Here is a 13,122-nt window from a genome sequence, read left to right as displayed (position 1 = left end):
CTGCAGGCAGGGAACACGGAGCCATGCTGCGGGCAGGGATGATGGAGCCATGCTGCAGGCAGGGACGATGGAGCCGTGCTGCAGGCAGGGAACACGGAGCCATGCTGTGGGCAGGGACGATGGAGCCGTGCTGCGGGCAGGGATGATGGAGCCGTGCTGCGGGCAGGGAACACGGAGCCATGCTGCGGGCAGGGACGATGGAGCCGTGCTGCGGGCAGGGATGATGGAGCCGTGCTGCGGGCAGGGATGATGGAGCCGTGCTGCGGGCAGGGAACACGGAGCCATGCTGCGGGCAGGGACGATGGAGCCATGCTGCGGGCAGGGACGATGGAGCCGTGCTGCGGGCAGGGAACACGGAGCTGTGCTGCGGGCAGGGACGATGGAGCCGTGCTGCGGGCAGGGATGATGGAGCCGTGCTGCAGGCAGGGAACACGGAGCTGTGCTGCGGGCAGGGACGATGGAGCCGTGCTGCGGGCAGGGATGATGGAGCCGTGCTGCGGGCAGGGACGATGGAGGGGTGACCCCCAGGCCCAGATCCACAGATGTCACTGCTGCCAGCCCTCAGCAGGGACCCACTGAAGGCCCGTCCCCTGGGACACCTCTGCTGGGGCCACAGATGGCAGCAACACCCCCGGGGCCACAGTCTGGGCCCCCCCGGGAGGGACACGGGGCTGGGGACCCCCGGCCACAGCCTGGCCCATCCCTGGGGAGAACCTGGGCCGGGTGACGGTGACCACCCACCATTGCCCTGAGCTGGGCGGGGGCGGGGGGGTGGTTTAATGGCTAAAGCCCTCAAATCCCAAATTGTGCTGCCCTGTCATGGCGAGGGTTTAGCAGCGGTTGTGTAACCCGGGGGCCACCTGGCCTCCACCCCTGCGCCGTCAGCAGCCCCGGCCCAGCACGCCTGGGGCCCTGTGTCACCTCGGGAGGGGAAACTGAGGCACAACGAGGCCCCGCTGAGCAACCCCCCGCCCCTCGCCATCAGGGTTGGTAATTAATTACTTAGGGGTAGGGAAATTACCTCCCCTTAATTACCACTTTTTGTTATTCCCCTCTAACCGCCTTAGCGAAGGGCTTATGCGCTTACAGAGCCGGTGGGTCCCGAGAGGGGGGAACGCATATGGGGGTCTCTACCCCAACCCCCCTCTACCGCCTTCGCCACAATCTCAGCCTCGCAGTGCCGGGTGGGGGTACACGTGGTGGCAGGGTGACACCCCCACCGTGGCCTGTGGTGGCGCGGGGGGGGGGTGGGTGGGTGGGGGGGGTGGCTTGGGTGTCACGGGGTTTAGGGTTACAGGGCTGGGGCTCAGCACCTTTTTAATTCTTCATCGCGTGGCTGATTGATCCCCCGCCCGCCCTGCGCAGACACTAAAGATTAAGAGGGTGACAAAGAGGCGGCTGCTTACACAGCGCCCGCCGCTAAGCTGCCTTGAAGAGAGCAAGGCAAGAGCCCTGCTGCCCGCAGAGCTGCTGGAGCACCCACTGCTCCACCACACCCTGGGCACCCATCGCGGTGGATCTGGAGGGCGAGGTGGGGGACACTGGATACAGGATGGCTGCATCGCCGGCGGGGTCGGCAGTGAGCGCCGGGCTGGGTGATAGCCCCACGGGTAAGAGGTGGTGTTCTGCTTGAGTGGGTGCAACATGGTGGGACTGCGGTCGCCGGTGGGGTCATTCTCTGGGATGGCTGGTTCCCCATTGTGGTCGTTCTCCAAGATACCTGGGGTCCCCATCACAGTCCTTCTCCAAGATGGCTGGGGTCCCCATCATGGTCCAGCTCCAAGACACCCAGCATCTTCATCATAGTTCTTCTTTGGGATGTTTGGGGTTCTCATTGTGGTTCTTCTGCAAGATACCCGGGGTCCCATCATGATACTTCTCCGGAAAGGCTGGAGTCTCAATCCTTCTCCTGGATGCCCAGGTTCCCCACTGTGGCCTTTCTCCAAGCTTACCTGGGGTCCCCCTCATGGTTCTTCTCCTGGATGACCAGGGTTCCTATTGTGATCCTCCAGGATGTCTGGGGTTCTCATCATGGTCTTTCTCTGTGACGCCTGGGGTCCCCAGCTATCACCCTTCTCCAAGATGTTGAAGGTCCCCAGCATGGTCCTTCTCTGGGCTGGGATGCCTGCAGTCCCCCACCCCAACCCGTCCCATGATGTCCATCAGTCCTCACCATGGTCCTTTTCCAGGACCCTCAGGGTCCACAGCTATGACCCTTCTCCAGGATGCCTGCAGTCCCCAGCCACAACCCTTTTCTGGAGGCCCTTGGTCCCTGGCCTTTCTCCAGAGTCCCAACGGTCCCCTGCTGTGACCCTTCCCCAGGACACCCACAGCCCCTTGCTGGGATGCCCAGTGTCCCCAAGATGTGGCCCTTCTCCAGGACACCTCCAGTCCCTGGTTGTGGCCCTTCTCTGGGATGCCCAGAGTCCCCTCACTGAAACTCCACTGTCCTCATCCCTAGGGACACCATTTCATCCCCTTATTTTTAAAAAGTTCTATGAGAGTTTGTCCTGCAGCATGCTGGGTGCTGGGGTGTGGGGAGATGCCAAAATCCCTAGAGTCCCCAGGGTGTCCCCATCCATGTCCCTGGTCTGATCTGGTGGAGACAGGAGCCACCTGACCCATCACCAGGATACTGAGGGTCAGCAGGGACTGGTGGGAGGGACAAGGGACATTGGGGTGTGCCGAGTCACCCTGAATGTGGTGGCTCCACTCCCACAGGGCTGAGCCCGGCCCCCGGCAAGGCGCTGAGCCCTGTGCTGCTGTGCAAGGTGTGCGGGGACACCAGCAGCGGGAAGCACTACGGCATCTACGCCTGCAACGGCTGCAGCGGCTTCTTCAAGCGCAGCGTCCGCAGGAAGCTCATCTACAGGTGGGCACAGGCTGGAGGGTCCCTGCGGGGTGTGGAGTGGGGGGACAGGCAGCCAGCAGGGCAGGGACCCAGGGGATGGATGCCCAGGGGGACAGGGACCCCAGGGGACAGGCACACAGTGGGGTAGGGTCCCACAGGATGGACGTCCAGCGGGGCAGGGACCCCGTGGCATGGGCAATGAGGTGGGGGACCCAGGGAAACTTGAACCCAGTGGGGCAGGGCCCGAGGCGGGCAACAGGCACCCAGTGGGGCAGGGGGGGCACCCTCATGGGGCCAGGACACCCATCAAGGCAGGGCGAATGCATGGGGGACAGGGCACCCTCTGGGGACAGGGTGCCCACTGGGGAGGATGCCCTTTGGCGCAGACAAGATATCCAACAGGGACAAAGCACCTCCAGGACATGGCACCCACGGGGGCAGGACACTCCTCAGGGACAGGGGACACCTCAGGGGCTGCAGCCAAGTGCCACCTCTCCCATAGGTGCCAGGCAGGGACGGGGCTGTGCCCAGTGGACAAGGCGCACCGCAACCAGTGCCAGGCCTGCCGGCTCAAGAAGTGCCTGCAAGCCGGCATGAACAAGGATGGTGAGATGGGGGGGGGCACGCGGTAACGGATGGTGCAGGGTGACAGTGGGGCGGCTGGTGCTGATGCCACCTTGTCCCTGCAGCTGTGCAGAATGAACGTCAGCCCCGCAGCACGGCCCAGGTCCGGCTGGACAGCATCGAGCTGGATGCCGAGCTGCCTCCCGAGCATGTGGCCACAACCCGTGAGGTCCCCCTGACCCCCTGCCCAGATCCCCATGGTCCCGGTGCCACTGTCACTGTCACCCTGGGTCCCCGAGCACCCACGCCACCCACCAACCATCGCTTCATGGCCAGCCTGATGACGGCTGAGACCTGCGCCAAGCTGGAGCCCGAGGATGGTGGGTGGCTGCCCATGATGAGGGGACAGGTGGGTGTTGTCCCCATGGTGTGGTGACCACCAGCATCCTCTCTCACCCCTACAGCTGATGAGACAGTGGATGTGACGGGCAGTGAGCCAGAGCGGGTGGCTGGCGAGTACCAGGTGGCACCATACCCAGCGTCCAGCCCCGAAAATGTCTATGAGACCTCTGCACGTCTCCTCTTCATGGCTGTGAAATGGGCCAAAAACCTGCCCGTCTTCTCCAACCTGCCCTTCCGTGACCAGGTGGGGTCGGGGATGCCCCTATGGGGCAATAGGGACCCCAAAAAATGCAGACAACTAGGGGGATGGGGAGGGCTGGAGCATCCCCACAACATTAACCGCAGTCTTGGGGTCCCGCTCCCCAGGTTGCCCTTCAGCCCACCCAGCGGTGGTGGCTGCAGGTTCTGGAGGCTTTGGGGGTGACAAGGGTTTTGGGGCTCCCCCTCCCTGCCCCCCAGGTGATCCTGCTGGAGGAAGCGTGGAGCGAGCTGTTCCTGCTCTGTGCCATCCAGTGGTCCATGCCCCTGGAGAGCTGCCCGCTGCTGGCTGTCCCCGAGCCGGCCCCGGGCAAGCTGCTGCCGGCCGCCCTGGACGTCCGGGTGCTGCAGGAGACCCTCAGCCGCTTCAAGGCACTGGCCGTCGACCCCACTGAATTCGCCTGCATGAAGGCCGTGGTGCTCTTCAAACCAGGTGAGAGGACCCACCAGCACGTGCCGCTGCCCGTCACCATGTCCCCACCCCACCCTGTCACCCCCTTGTCCCTGCAGAGACCCGTGGCCTGAAGGACCCTGAGCAGGTGGAGAACCTGCAGGACCAGTCGCAGGTGATGCTTGGCCAGCACAACCGTTCTCACTACCCTGGGCAACTGGTCAGGTACCACTGTCCCCATGTCCCCATATGGGTGACACCAGGGGTAGGGACACCCAGCTACGGCCACCGCTCTGTCCCCCAGGTTCGGGAAGCTGCTGCTGCTGCTCCCAGCGCTGCGTTTCATCTCCTCTGAGCATGTCGAGCTGCTCTTCTTCCGCCGGACCATCGGCAACACCCCCATGGAGAAGCTGCTGTGTGACATGTTCAAGAACTGACTTCCCCCACCCCGATGTCACCCTGCTTGTTTGTCACCTTGCACTGGCACCCTGTCACCCCCAGCCCAGCTGTCCTCACCCTGGGATGCTGCAGGGTGTGATTGTGTCGATGGTCCTGTCTGCAGGGTGGTGGCCAGGACTGGGGGATGCTACCAGCAGCTGGGACATGGGACCAGCTTCACTGGGGACAGCTGGTGGCAGGGGGATGTCCCCAAGTGAGTGCCATACACACCGGGAGCACTTCATTGTGGGGGTGCCTGATGGGTGCTGCTGTCCCAAACCCATGGACCCAGGCAAAGTGCCCTTTCTGTGGCACTGCCACCCATGGGAACCCACTGCCACCCACGGGTGACACCAGCCTGGGGGTGATGCTCACCTGGGGATGATGCCAGCCTGGGGCATAACACCAGCCCAGGGGTGACGCCAGCCCAGGCTATGCCACAAGACCAAGGGTGACCCTGGTTGGGGATGGTGCCAGCCTGGGGGTGACACTGGCCACCGGGCTGACAGCTACCCTGGGGTTGATACCAGCCCAGGGGTGACACTGGCTGGGGGTGATGCCAGCCCAGGGGTGACACCATCCAGGGTTGATGCCAGCCCGAGGGTATCATCATCCCTGGGGTGCCACTGGCCCGGGGGGGTGATGCTAGTCCAGGGATGGGTGTCCCCCCAGCCGCCACAGCTGCCCCTTGCTCACTGTGCGTGGCCCCCCCCCCCCCACGACTTCAGCTCCGTGGTCCTGGGGGACATGGTGACAGACTGTTGTCCCTGTGTCCTGGGGCTCCTGCTCTCCCCCTCCGCCAATTTGTGCTCTGAATAAAGAGGCTTTTGCAGCCAGGCTCCTCGCACTGGTGGCTTAGGAACCCCACCCTCGGATGGGGGGGCAGAATATTAACCACCTGAACATAAATAAATAGGATAACCTGAATATAAATAAACTGAAAATAAATACTCTGTATAAATAAGCTAAGATGAATATAAATAATCTCAATAACCTGAATATAAATAAGATTAATAGAAATGATGTGAATACACATAAAATGAAAATAATCTCAATAGAAATAAATTGAAAATAAATTATCAGACTATAACCCAAATAATCTGATTTAAATACTCTGAATAGAAATAAAATGAAAATAATCTGAAACCAAATAAATAGAGAACAAATTATCTCAATAGAAATAAGATAAATATAATCTGATCAGAAATAATATGAATATAAACAAAATGGAAATAAATTATCTGAATATAAATAAACTGAAAATAATCTGAATAGAAATAATCTGCATAGAAATAAGCAGAAATATTCCATCAATGCGACAGCTCTGAGCGTGACTTGAGGCGACCGCCGTGGCTGAGCTGGCAGCGCAGCCCCAGCCCCTGGGACCCCCCGGGAACCCCCAGCATCAAACACAGCACCCAGCGCCAGGCGCGCCTCGTTACAGCTCTTTAATTAGCACGAGGTCAGCGTTTGCCAAGCCGCTTTGTACAGTCACGGGGGAGGATGTGCGGAAAAAAAAATCCACAAACTGCACTTCACAGATGCTGCGGTGCCGGGCAGGGGGAACCCCGGTCCCCAGGCAGCCCCCGCTCAGGGTGCACAGGCGGCAGCACCCCTGGCTGCGGGGCACACAAACCCTGCGCCGAGACGGAATTACGCTTTTATTTCTCTTTTTTTTTTTTTCCTTTCCTTTTTTAAACAATTTCTAGCACGGATGACACAGGATAATATACCCTCTTACAATACAGACTTTGTTTTTAATTTACACGCAGCAGACTTATAAATTACTTAAAAAAATGTCCATTAAAAATAATAATAATGAACAGCACGCAGCCCCTCTCCGTTCCAGTAGTAAGTACATTCACGCCACTCTGGGAAACGCCGGCTTTGCCCCCACATCCAGCCCCTCGCCAGGGGGAGGGCTGGGGGCTGCCCGGGGACCCTGGGACCCCTCGTCCCCCACCCGAGTCCCGGGGGCCCCCACACTGACTGCCAGCCCAGCTCTTGCCAGGGTCTTGCACACATGTACATATATATGTCTATATTTCTTTTATATATTTTTTCTTTATATATATACACACACAAATACATTATATATATAAAGAAATATATTTTCTCTATATATATTCTATATATACACTATACATTTATATATATAAAGAAACAGAGATAAAATAAACATATTCTTTATATATAGTATATATTTCATATATTTCTCTATATAGAAATACACTGTCTATATACAGAAATATATAAATATATACAAACATATATTTCTTTATACATACAGAAGAAATACACAAACATATAAAGTAATATATATTCCTTATGTATAGTATATATTTCCTTCATATAATTTCTTTACCTAGAAATATATAAAAATATATATGTAAAGAAATATATATTCTTTATATACAGTATATTTCTTTTATATATTTTTATATATCAAAAATATATAAAAATATATACACAAAAATATATATATTCTTTATACATAGTATATATATCATATATTTCTTTATATATAAAGATGTATTATATATAAGAAATATGAAATATATAAAGAAATATTTATTCTTTATATATATTCTTTTATATATACTTTATAGAGAGAATATATATATTTATATATTTTTTCTTTATATATAGAATATATATTCTTTCAAATATATTTTCTTTATATATATAAAATATATATATAAGGGAAATATATCTCTCTCTCAAATGAAATATACACACATATATATGTGTTTGGAGGCGCTGCAGAAGCCCTGTCCCTGTGGCTCCCGCGCTGCCGGGGCCAGCAGGCTGTGGCCGGAGGCTCCCCACTCCCCCTGCCCCCTCCCCCCCAGCCCCCCTGCCCACAGCCTGGCCACTTTGCAGGGACTTCCTGCGGGTTTGGCTGAAGGGCTCCCAAGGGGCTCCCAGGGGTCTGGCTCTGGCGGGACACCGGGCGCTCCTGCTGTTTCCAGCTCTGGGGGGCTGGGGTGGCCCCCAGGAGCTTTCACTTTCACAGCCACCACTCACCTTCCCAGCACATCCCGGGTCGGTCCCCAAATCCCTGGTTTTACATCTGGCGATGGTAAAATCCCATTTTCCCTATGGATGGGGGATGACTGTCTTGGTCTTTTGCTTTGCGCCTGGGATGCAGCGACCAGCCAGACACTGCTCCCATGCCCTCACTCTCCCTGCGGCATATATTGCTTTTCCCCATTGGAAAAAAAACCAAAACCAAACAGAAAAAACAAAAGTAAAAAAAACCCCAAACCAAAAAGCAACAATAAATAAACCATCCCTCAAAAGAAACGGCCCTTTGGGCAGAGGGAGAGGGGACGAAAGGGTGGCTCAGCTAAACCCGGGGATGTGGGAATGCCTGACAAAATACAAAATTATCAGGAAAACTCCATTTTCCTGCATTTTCCCTCTTTGCAGTGGTGTTTTGGGAAAGGATGAGCCTCAACCTGTGACTCCCAGCCCATATGACAGGATGTATCCAGCCTTCATTAATCTAATTAGCGCCCTGGGGCTCCTAATTTCACCTTTCCAGAGATTTTCCTGTACCTAGAGCTTCTCTGGGTACCATCGAGGGTGACTATGATGATGATACAGGAGAGATTAAGAGCTGAGTCATTAGCTAGTGTTGCTAATTAATATTATCATGGGCACAGCTTTGAAATCATGGGGATTTCTTGTTCAAAATAAAACTCAGTGTATAGAGCAAGGTGGTAGCGGCAGTGATGGACGGTGACACTGATGGTGACACTGGCAGGACGGCTCAGCCCATCGCTTCCCTCCTCCCCAGCCAAAAAATAATAATAATTAAAAAAAAAAAGTAGTTCTGTCTGGGGAAAAATATTAAAAAAAATATATATATATTTACAAGAAACTCCAGTAACCGCCATATAAACAAATATAGCTTCAAGTAGTCCTTGATTATTATTATTATTATTTTTTAATACTGATGGTCTCCAAAAAAAAAAAAAAAAAAGCAGAAAGGTGGTTAGGTCACATTAAAAAATAAAATAAAAAAAAATAGAGTGATTTTTGGCAGATTTTAACGCTTTTCCATGCGCTTGGCGTTGGTGTGGATGAGGTGGTTAAAGCGCAGAGGGCTTGGCTGGCTGGAGTGGAGCCGGCATTGGCTTGGGATGCTCCCACAGGATTTTTAGGATTGGTTTTCTCCTACTGACAGCAACGGCGATTCAGTACAAGGATTTGGCAGCACGATGCTCCGAGACATGGGATGCTCTGAAGGGAAAGGTGCAGGGGCCAGCCAGTGCCCCTCCATCCCTGGTCCACCCCCCCCACCCCCCCCCGAAGGTCTCAGCCCCCCAAACCATTAAGGCCACCGTTAAAACCGTCCCCCACCAGCCTTTTTAATTAAGAATTCCTCCCCCTGGCATTAAGGAGGAAGCCATGGGGAGCGCTGCCGGTGCTGCCGATGGGCAGGATGCGCTCGGGCGTGCACCGCATCCCTGGGACAGAGCATCTCAGACCATGAACTCGTTGCTCCCCAGGAGGACGAGGGGCTGGGTGGTGGCACAGTCAGCCTCGGGGTTCCTCTTGTGCCCCCCCCCCATCCCCCCATCCGGGGGCTCTTTGGTTTTTGGGGGGGAAGTTTTCACACTCTTCAGTTTCTGTTTGCCTTTCTCTGGGTTGAAAGTCCCGCGGGTGGTGAACTGAGGCCGGTCCTCGGGATAACAGAGAGGCCCCACGAAGCCCTCGGGGCTTGCCCGGGTTTCGGGGTGCTCGCCAAGCCCCCCTGCTCTGTAGAAAGGCGATTTGGAGTACATCTGGAAGCGCTTTCGGGGCAGGTGGGGCAAGCAGGAGGTGGATGACTGGGAGGAGGAGGAGATGGAGGCATCGGCTGAGTCTGCTGGGTCCGGCCGCGTCCTGGGGTGCCTTCGCAGCCGGCTCGGCCCCTCTGGCTTGATGGGGCGCAGGGAGGTAAGTGCTATGCTTCTCTCTGCGTGGAGGGAAGGATCACCACAGGATTAACACCCTGAAAACACCCAGCACCTCGGTGCAGCTTCCCGGGGACACAAGCCATGAAGCCAGGACAATATTCCCAGCATCTCATCAGAGGTAGCACCACCTGAGATGACACACTTGATGGAGGAGTGCTCACCTCCCCACCAAACCCTGGGTGCTACCACCCACCTCCCCAGGTCCACGGGCCTTAACCCTGAACCCTGCTCTTTACACCCATTTACATTCTCTGCAGGCAAGAAAAACCAAACAGATGCCCCCTGAAGCTATAGAGAAACCTAACCTAGTGGAAGGTGTCCCTGCCCATGGCAGGGGGGTTGGGCGAGATGATCTTTGAAGGTCCCTTCAACCCAAACCATTCTGTGATAAACCCCAGAACGCCTGGATATACCTGAGCGATCAGAGATAGCTCCTTCGGATTCAAAGTTCAGATTTTCAGAGCTGTCGGCAGTGCCGATGGAGGCTTCAGACTCGAGGGTTTCATCGTCGGAGGCGCGGGGCTCCAGTGTCAGCATCTCGAACGTCAGCTCCTCCCTGCCAAAACCAACCCAGTGCCATTGACCCAACGGGACCAAGAAGGTGGGGAGGAGAAAGGGATGCACGTACACCAAGAGACCATGGAGGGATTGAGTCCTCCAGGTCTCCTTAGAGCAGCATGTCAACCACATGATGTCAAGCAACATCCATAGGTAACCTATAGCTAGGGGGCATGGCTGGGACCCTTGGCCACACTCACTTTTCCTTCTGCAGGCTCTCAATCTGCTCAGTCAGCACCTTCTCCTCCTGCTGCATGGCCATTTGCTGCTGCTCTGTCACCTCCATCTCCATGGCTTCCTCGCTGCTCATGGTCTCCTCTGGGACATCTGTTACCACAGGCAAGCGCACAGCAACAGGAGATGTCGGGCTGGGGTAGGCACCACGTCGCACACGTCCTTTGCCCTGAAGAGAAACAACAGTGTCACTACCAATAGCCAAGGTAGTTTTGCACACATCTCAGGTGCCAACCACACTGCTCTCCTGATGAGTGAAGAAGACGGCCCCGGCCATCAGTCCTCAGTGCACTGCCGGCGGTCGCACTCAGGACCCTCTGAAATCTCACCCCAGGCTGGGAGAAGTACCAGAAGGACTCAACACATTGGAGGGAATGAGGATGGAGGTGGTGAGGGTGGAAGTGGTGAGGATGACACTGATGGACCAAGCGCAACTTGGACTTCCAAGCAAGCCCAGCTGGCAGCAGGATGGGTTTCCGCAAAGCCCACAGCCTGTGCGATAAGAAGCTTGACCTGCCAGGTGGCCGTGTTGGCTTTGGGTGGGAGCATCACCAGGACTTTGACTTCAGGGCACCTGGCTCTCACTTTACAGTTTGATTGTGTCTCACATCCTTCCCTTGCCCACCCTTGGTATTTACTGAGCATCAAAGGGTCTCACTGACTCCTTCAGCAAACTGTAACTCACACCTAATCATGTGGCCCATGCTCTGGTCTCATGTACATGAGATCCAGAAATCAAGACCACCTCCAGTCGGCCATTATAAGACAACAAATGTGAATTTTTGTGTGCACAGTTAAATGGGGAGAATTAATGCAGCTCTGAAGAACTATCTAGTTTTTTAAATATTAAAAGCGACAATGAAAAAGGACTCAACGGGGGTAGTATGTACAGAGGAATACTACACATGCAGCCATTTTAATCTTTTGAGGACCAGCTCTACAGATCTGCTCCACGGAGTAGAATAAAAAAGATGGATTTGGGGGGGGATGAGGGACATCACAGACATTAAAAAAGCTTTTATCTTAACCACTGTCATAACCAGACACGTCTCATCTTCCAAAGATCCTGAACTGATCAGGACTTAGGTGTCGACCAGTCCCAGTAGTGTCCATCACTTGCTGCCTCCTCCTGACAACCATCACCCAGGATGAACCTGCATCTCCTTGTGGCTGAATTGCTCATTGCAGCGCAGCTTTTCTCCCTGTAGGACTATTTAAACCCTGCAGCTGCGGCATCCCTGGGTCCTCCTGATAATCCAAGTGCCCACAGCAGGTTTGCACGGTAGAGGAAGCTCCCTTTTTTCTTTAAAAGTCAGGTTTGCTCCACTTTACCCCTTTCATCTTCTAATGTCACTTCTCACAGACCTTTCTTTGGCAGCAAAACCGCTCCTGTGCCCCAGTGTTCTGACACCACCTTCTTCTGTGGGCTCCTGAGCTGAAGCACAGCTACTTGAGTCCTATTAGCCAAAATGCCTGAGATCCCAAAGATCTCACCGGTCCATGGACTTAAGGTGCTTGCAAAACACTGGCGTGCTTGCAAAACAGCATCAGGAGAGCAGAGCTTGAATTTTGCTCTTTGTCCCCTGACCCCTGCAGATGTTGAAGGATGGGGAGAAGCGCTGTGGGCTGAAGCTGGTGGGAAGGGAAAGAGCCCCACAAGCATTCCCAAAAGCCTGCAGGCACCTTTCTCACCATCACGGTCTCACTGGGAACCCAGACCCAAGCTGATGGACTTGGGGAATACAAGGGCTGCTGGACCCCTCCCAATTCAAACCTGGGTGTCCTGACCTGGTGTTCAAGGTGGGGGTGGTGCTCCTCCTCCAAGAAGGTGGAGGAGACCTTCAGATGCCTCATGGTCTCCAAGGCATCCAAGTTGAGGGTTTTATCCACCATCTCAAGATACAGCAGCACTGTGAAGGCAACTTGATGCTGGACTACACCCTGAGCTAGCAGAAATTAGGGTGGGAAAGGATAAGTCAAGCAAAGCAAAAAAAGAGGGAATCACAAGATGGAAAAAGAAAATAAAATAGAAAAAAATCGTAGGAAGGGGAAAAGGGGTAGGAAGTGTTTTTTTGAGGAGCTGCGTGCAGGGATGGTGGAGCCCTGGCCATCCCAAACTCCTGCCACCTGGGGGACCTGCAGGAAAAAAGGTGGCACTCAGGAGCAGCACCTGCTCGGGGACCAGACAGGCAACGTCACGGACAATGGCCGGTGGGACGGGGCTGGAATGAGCGGCGGTGACACACAATGGAGGGATGCGGCGCCTGGCGCAGGGCGCGCTGCAGTTAATACATACCGGGATTGAACTGCGGGTTATGCTCATAAATCTAACTGCAATTAGTACGGGTTTCTGGATTAGAGAGGAGATGAAAAGGAAAGCAGAAGGTTAGAGTGCACATGCCGTCACCCCTCCAAAAAACCCGATTTTGTTAATTTTTATGTTTTGGGTTTTTTTTCTT

The 13,122-nt window shown here is 54.5% G+C and overlaps 2 protein-coding genes across 15 annotated transcripts in view; one reads left to right on the top strand and one right to left on the bottom strand.

Annotated features, from left to right (window-relative positions):
* Positions 1-95: 95 nt before the first annotated feature.
* Positions 96-5,616, top strand: NR2E3 (nuclear receptor subfamily 2 group E member 3). Of its 3 annotated transcripts, XM_080395397.1 has the most exons (8): positions 96-1,610; positions 2,722-2,872; positions 3,354-3,457; positions 3,541-3,795; positions 3,880-4,061; positions 4,277-4,508; positions 4,586-4,691; positions 4,771-5,616. In XM_080395397.1, the coding sequence occupies exons 1-8, from the start codon at positions 1,553-1,555 to the stop codon at positions 4,901-4,903; spliced, it is 1,221 nt and encodes a 406-aa protein (XP_080251523.1). In that variant the 5' UTR covers positions 96-1,552; the 3' UTR covers positions 4,904-5,616. The 3 variants fall into 3 exon arrangements, with proteins under 3 accessions (XP_080251523.1, XP_080251522.1, XP_080251524.1); XM_080395396.1 differs by lacking the exon at positions 96-1,610 and having other exon boundaries at positions 2,783-3,457; XM_080395398.1 differs by lacking the exons at positions 96-1,610; positions 3,541-3,795 and having other exon boundaries at positions 2,783-3,457.
* Positions 5,617-6,637: 1,021 nt separating this feature from the next.
* Positions 6,638-13,122, bottom strand: part of MYO9A (myosin IXA) — a 185,416-nt gene continuing 178,931 nt past the window's right edge. For 10 of the 12 annotated variants that reach the window (XM_080395389.1, XM_080395384.1, XM_080395395.1 and 7 more), the window contains 3 exons: positions 10,630-10,832; positions 10,285-10,427; positions 6,638-9,870 (listed from right to left, as the gene is read on the bottom strand). In XM_080395389.1, coding sequence (XP_080251515.1) covers positions 9,395-9,870; positions 10,285-10,427; positions 10,630-10,832 — 822 coding nt within the window. In that variant the 3' untranslated portion in view covers positions 6,638-9,394. Of the gene's footprint in view, positions 9,871-10,284; positions 10,428-10,629; positions 13,014-13,122 lie in introns of those variants that run through there. The other 2 variants (XM_080395386.1, XM_080395387.1) reach the window with 1 other exon arrangement.

This window comes from Falco punctatus (genome assembly GCF_963210335.1).
Source record: "Falco punctatus genome assembly, chromosome: 7".
NCBI classification, from domain to species: Eukaryota; Metazoa; Chordata; class Aves; order Falconiformes; family Falconidae; genus Falco; species Falco punctatus.
The sequence above is the reverse complement of the archived record's forward strand: the minus strand, read 5'-3'. Positions and strand labels throughout refer to the sequence as shown.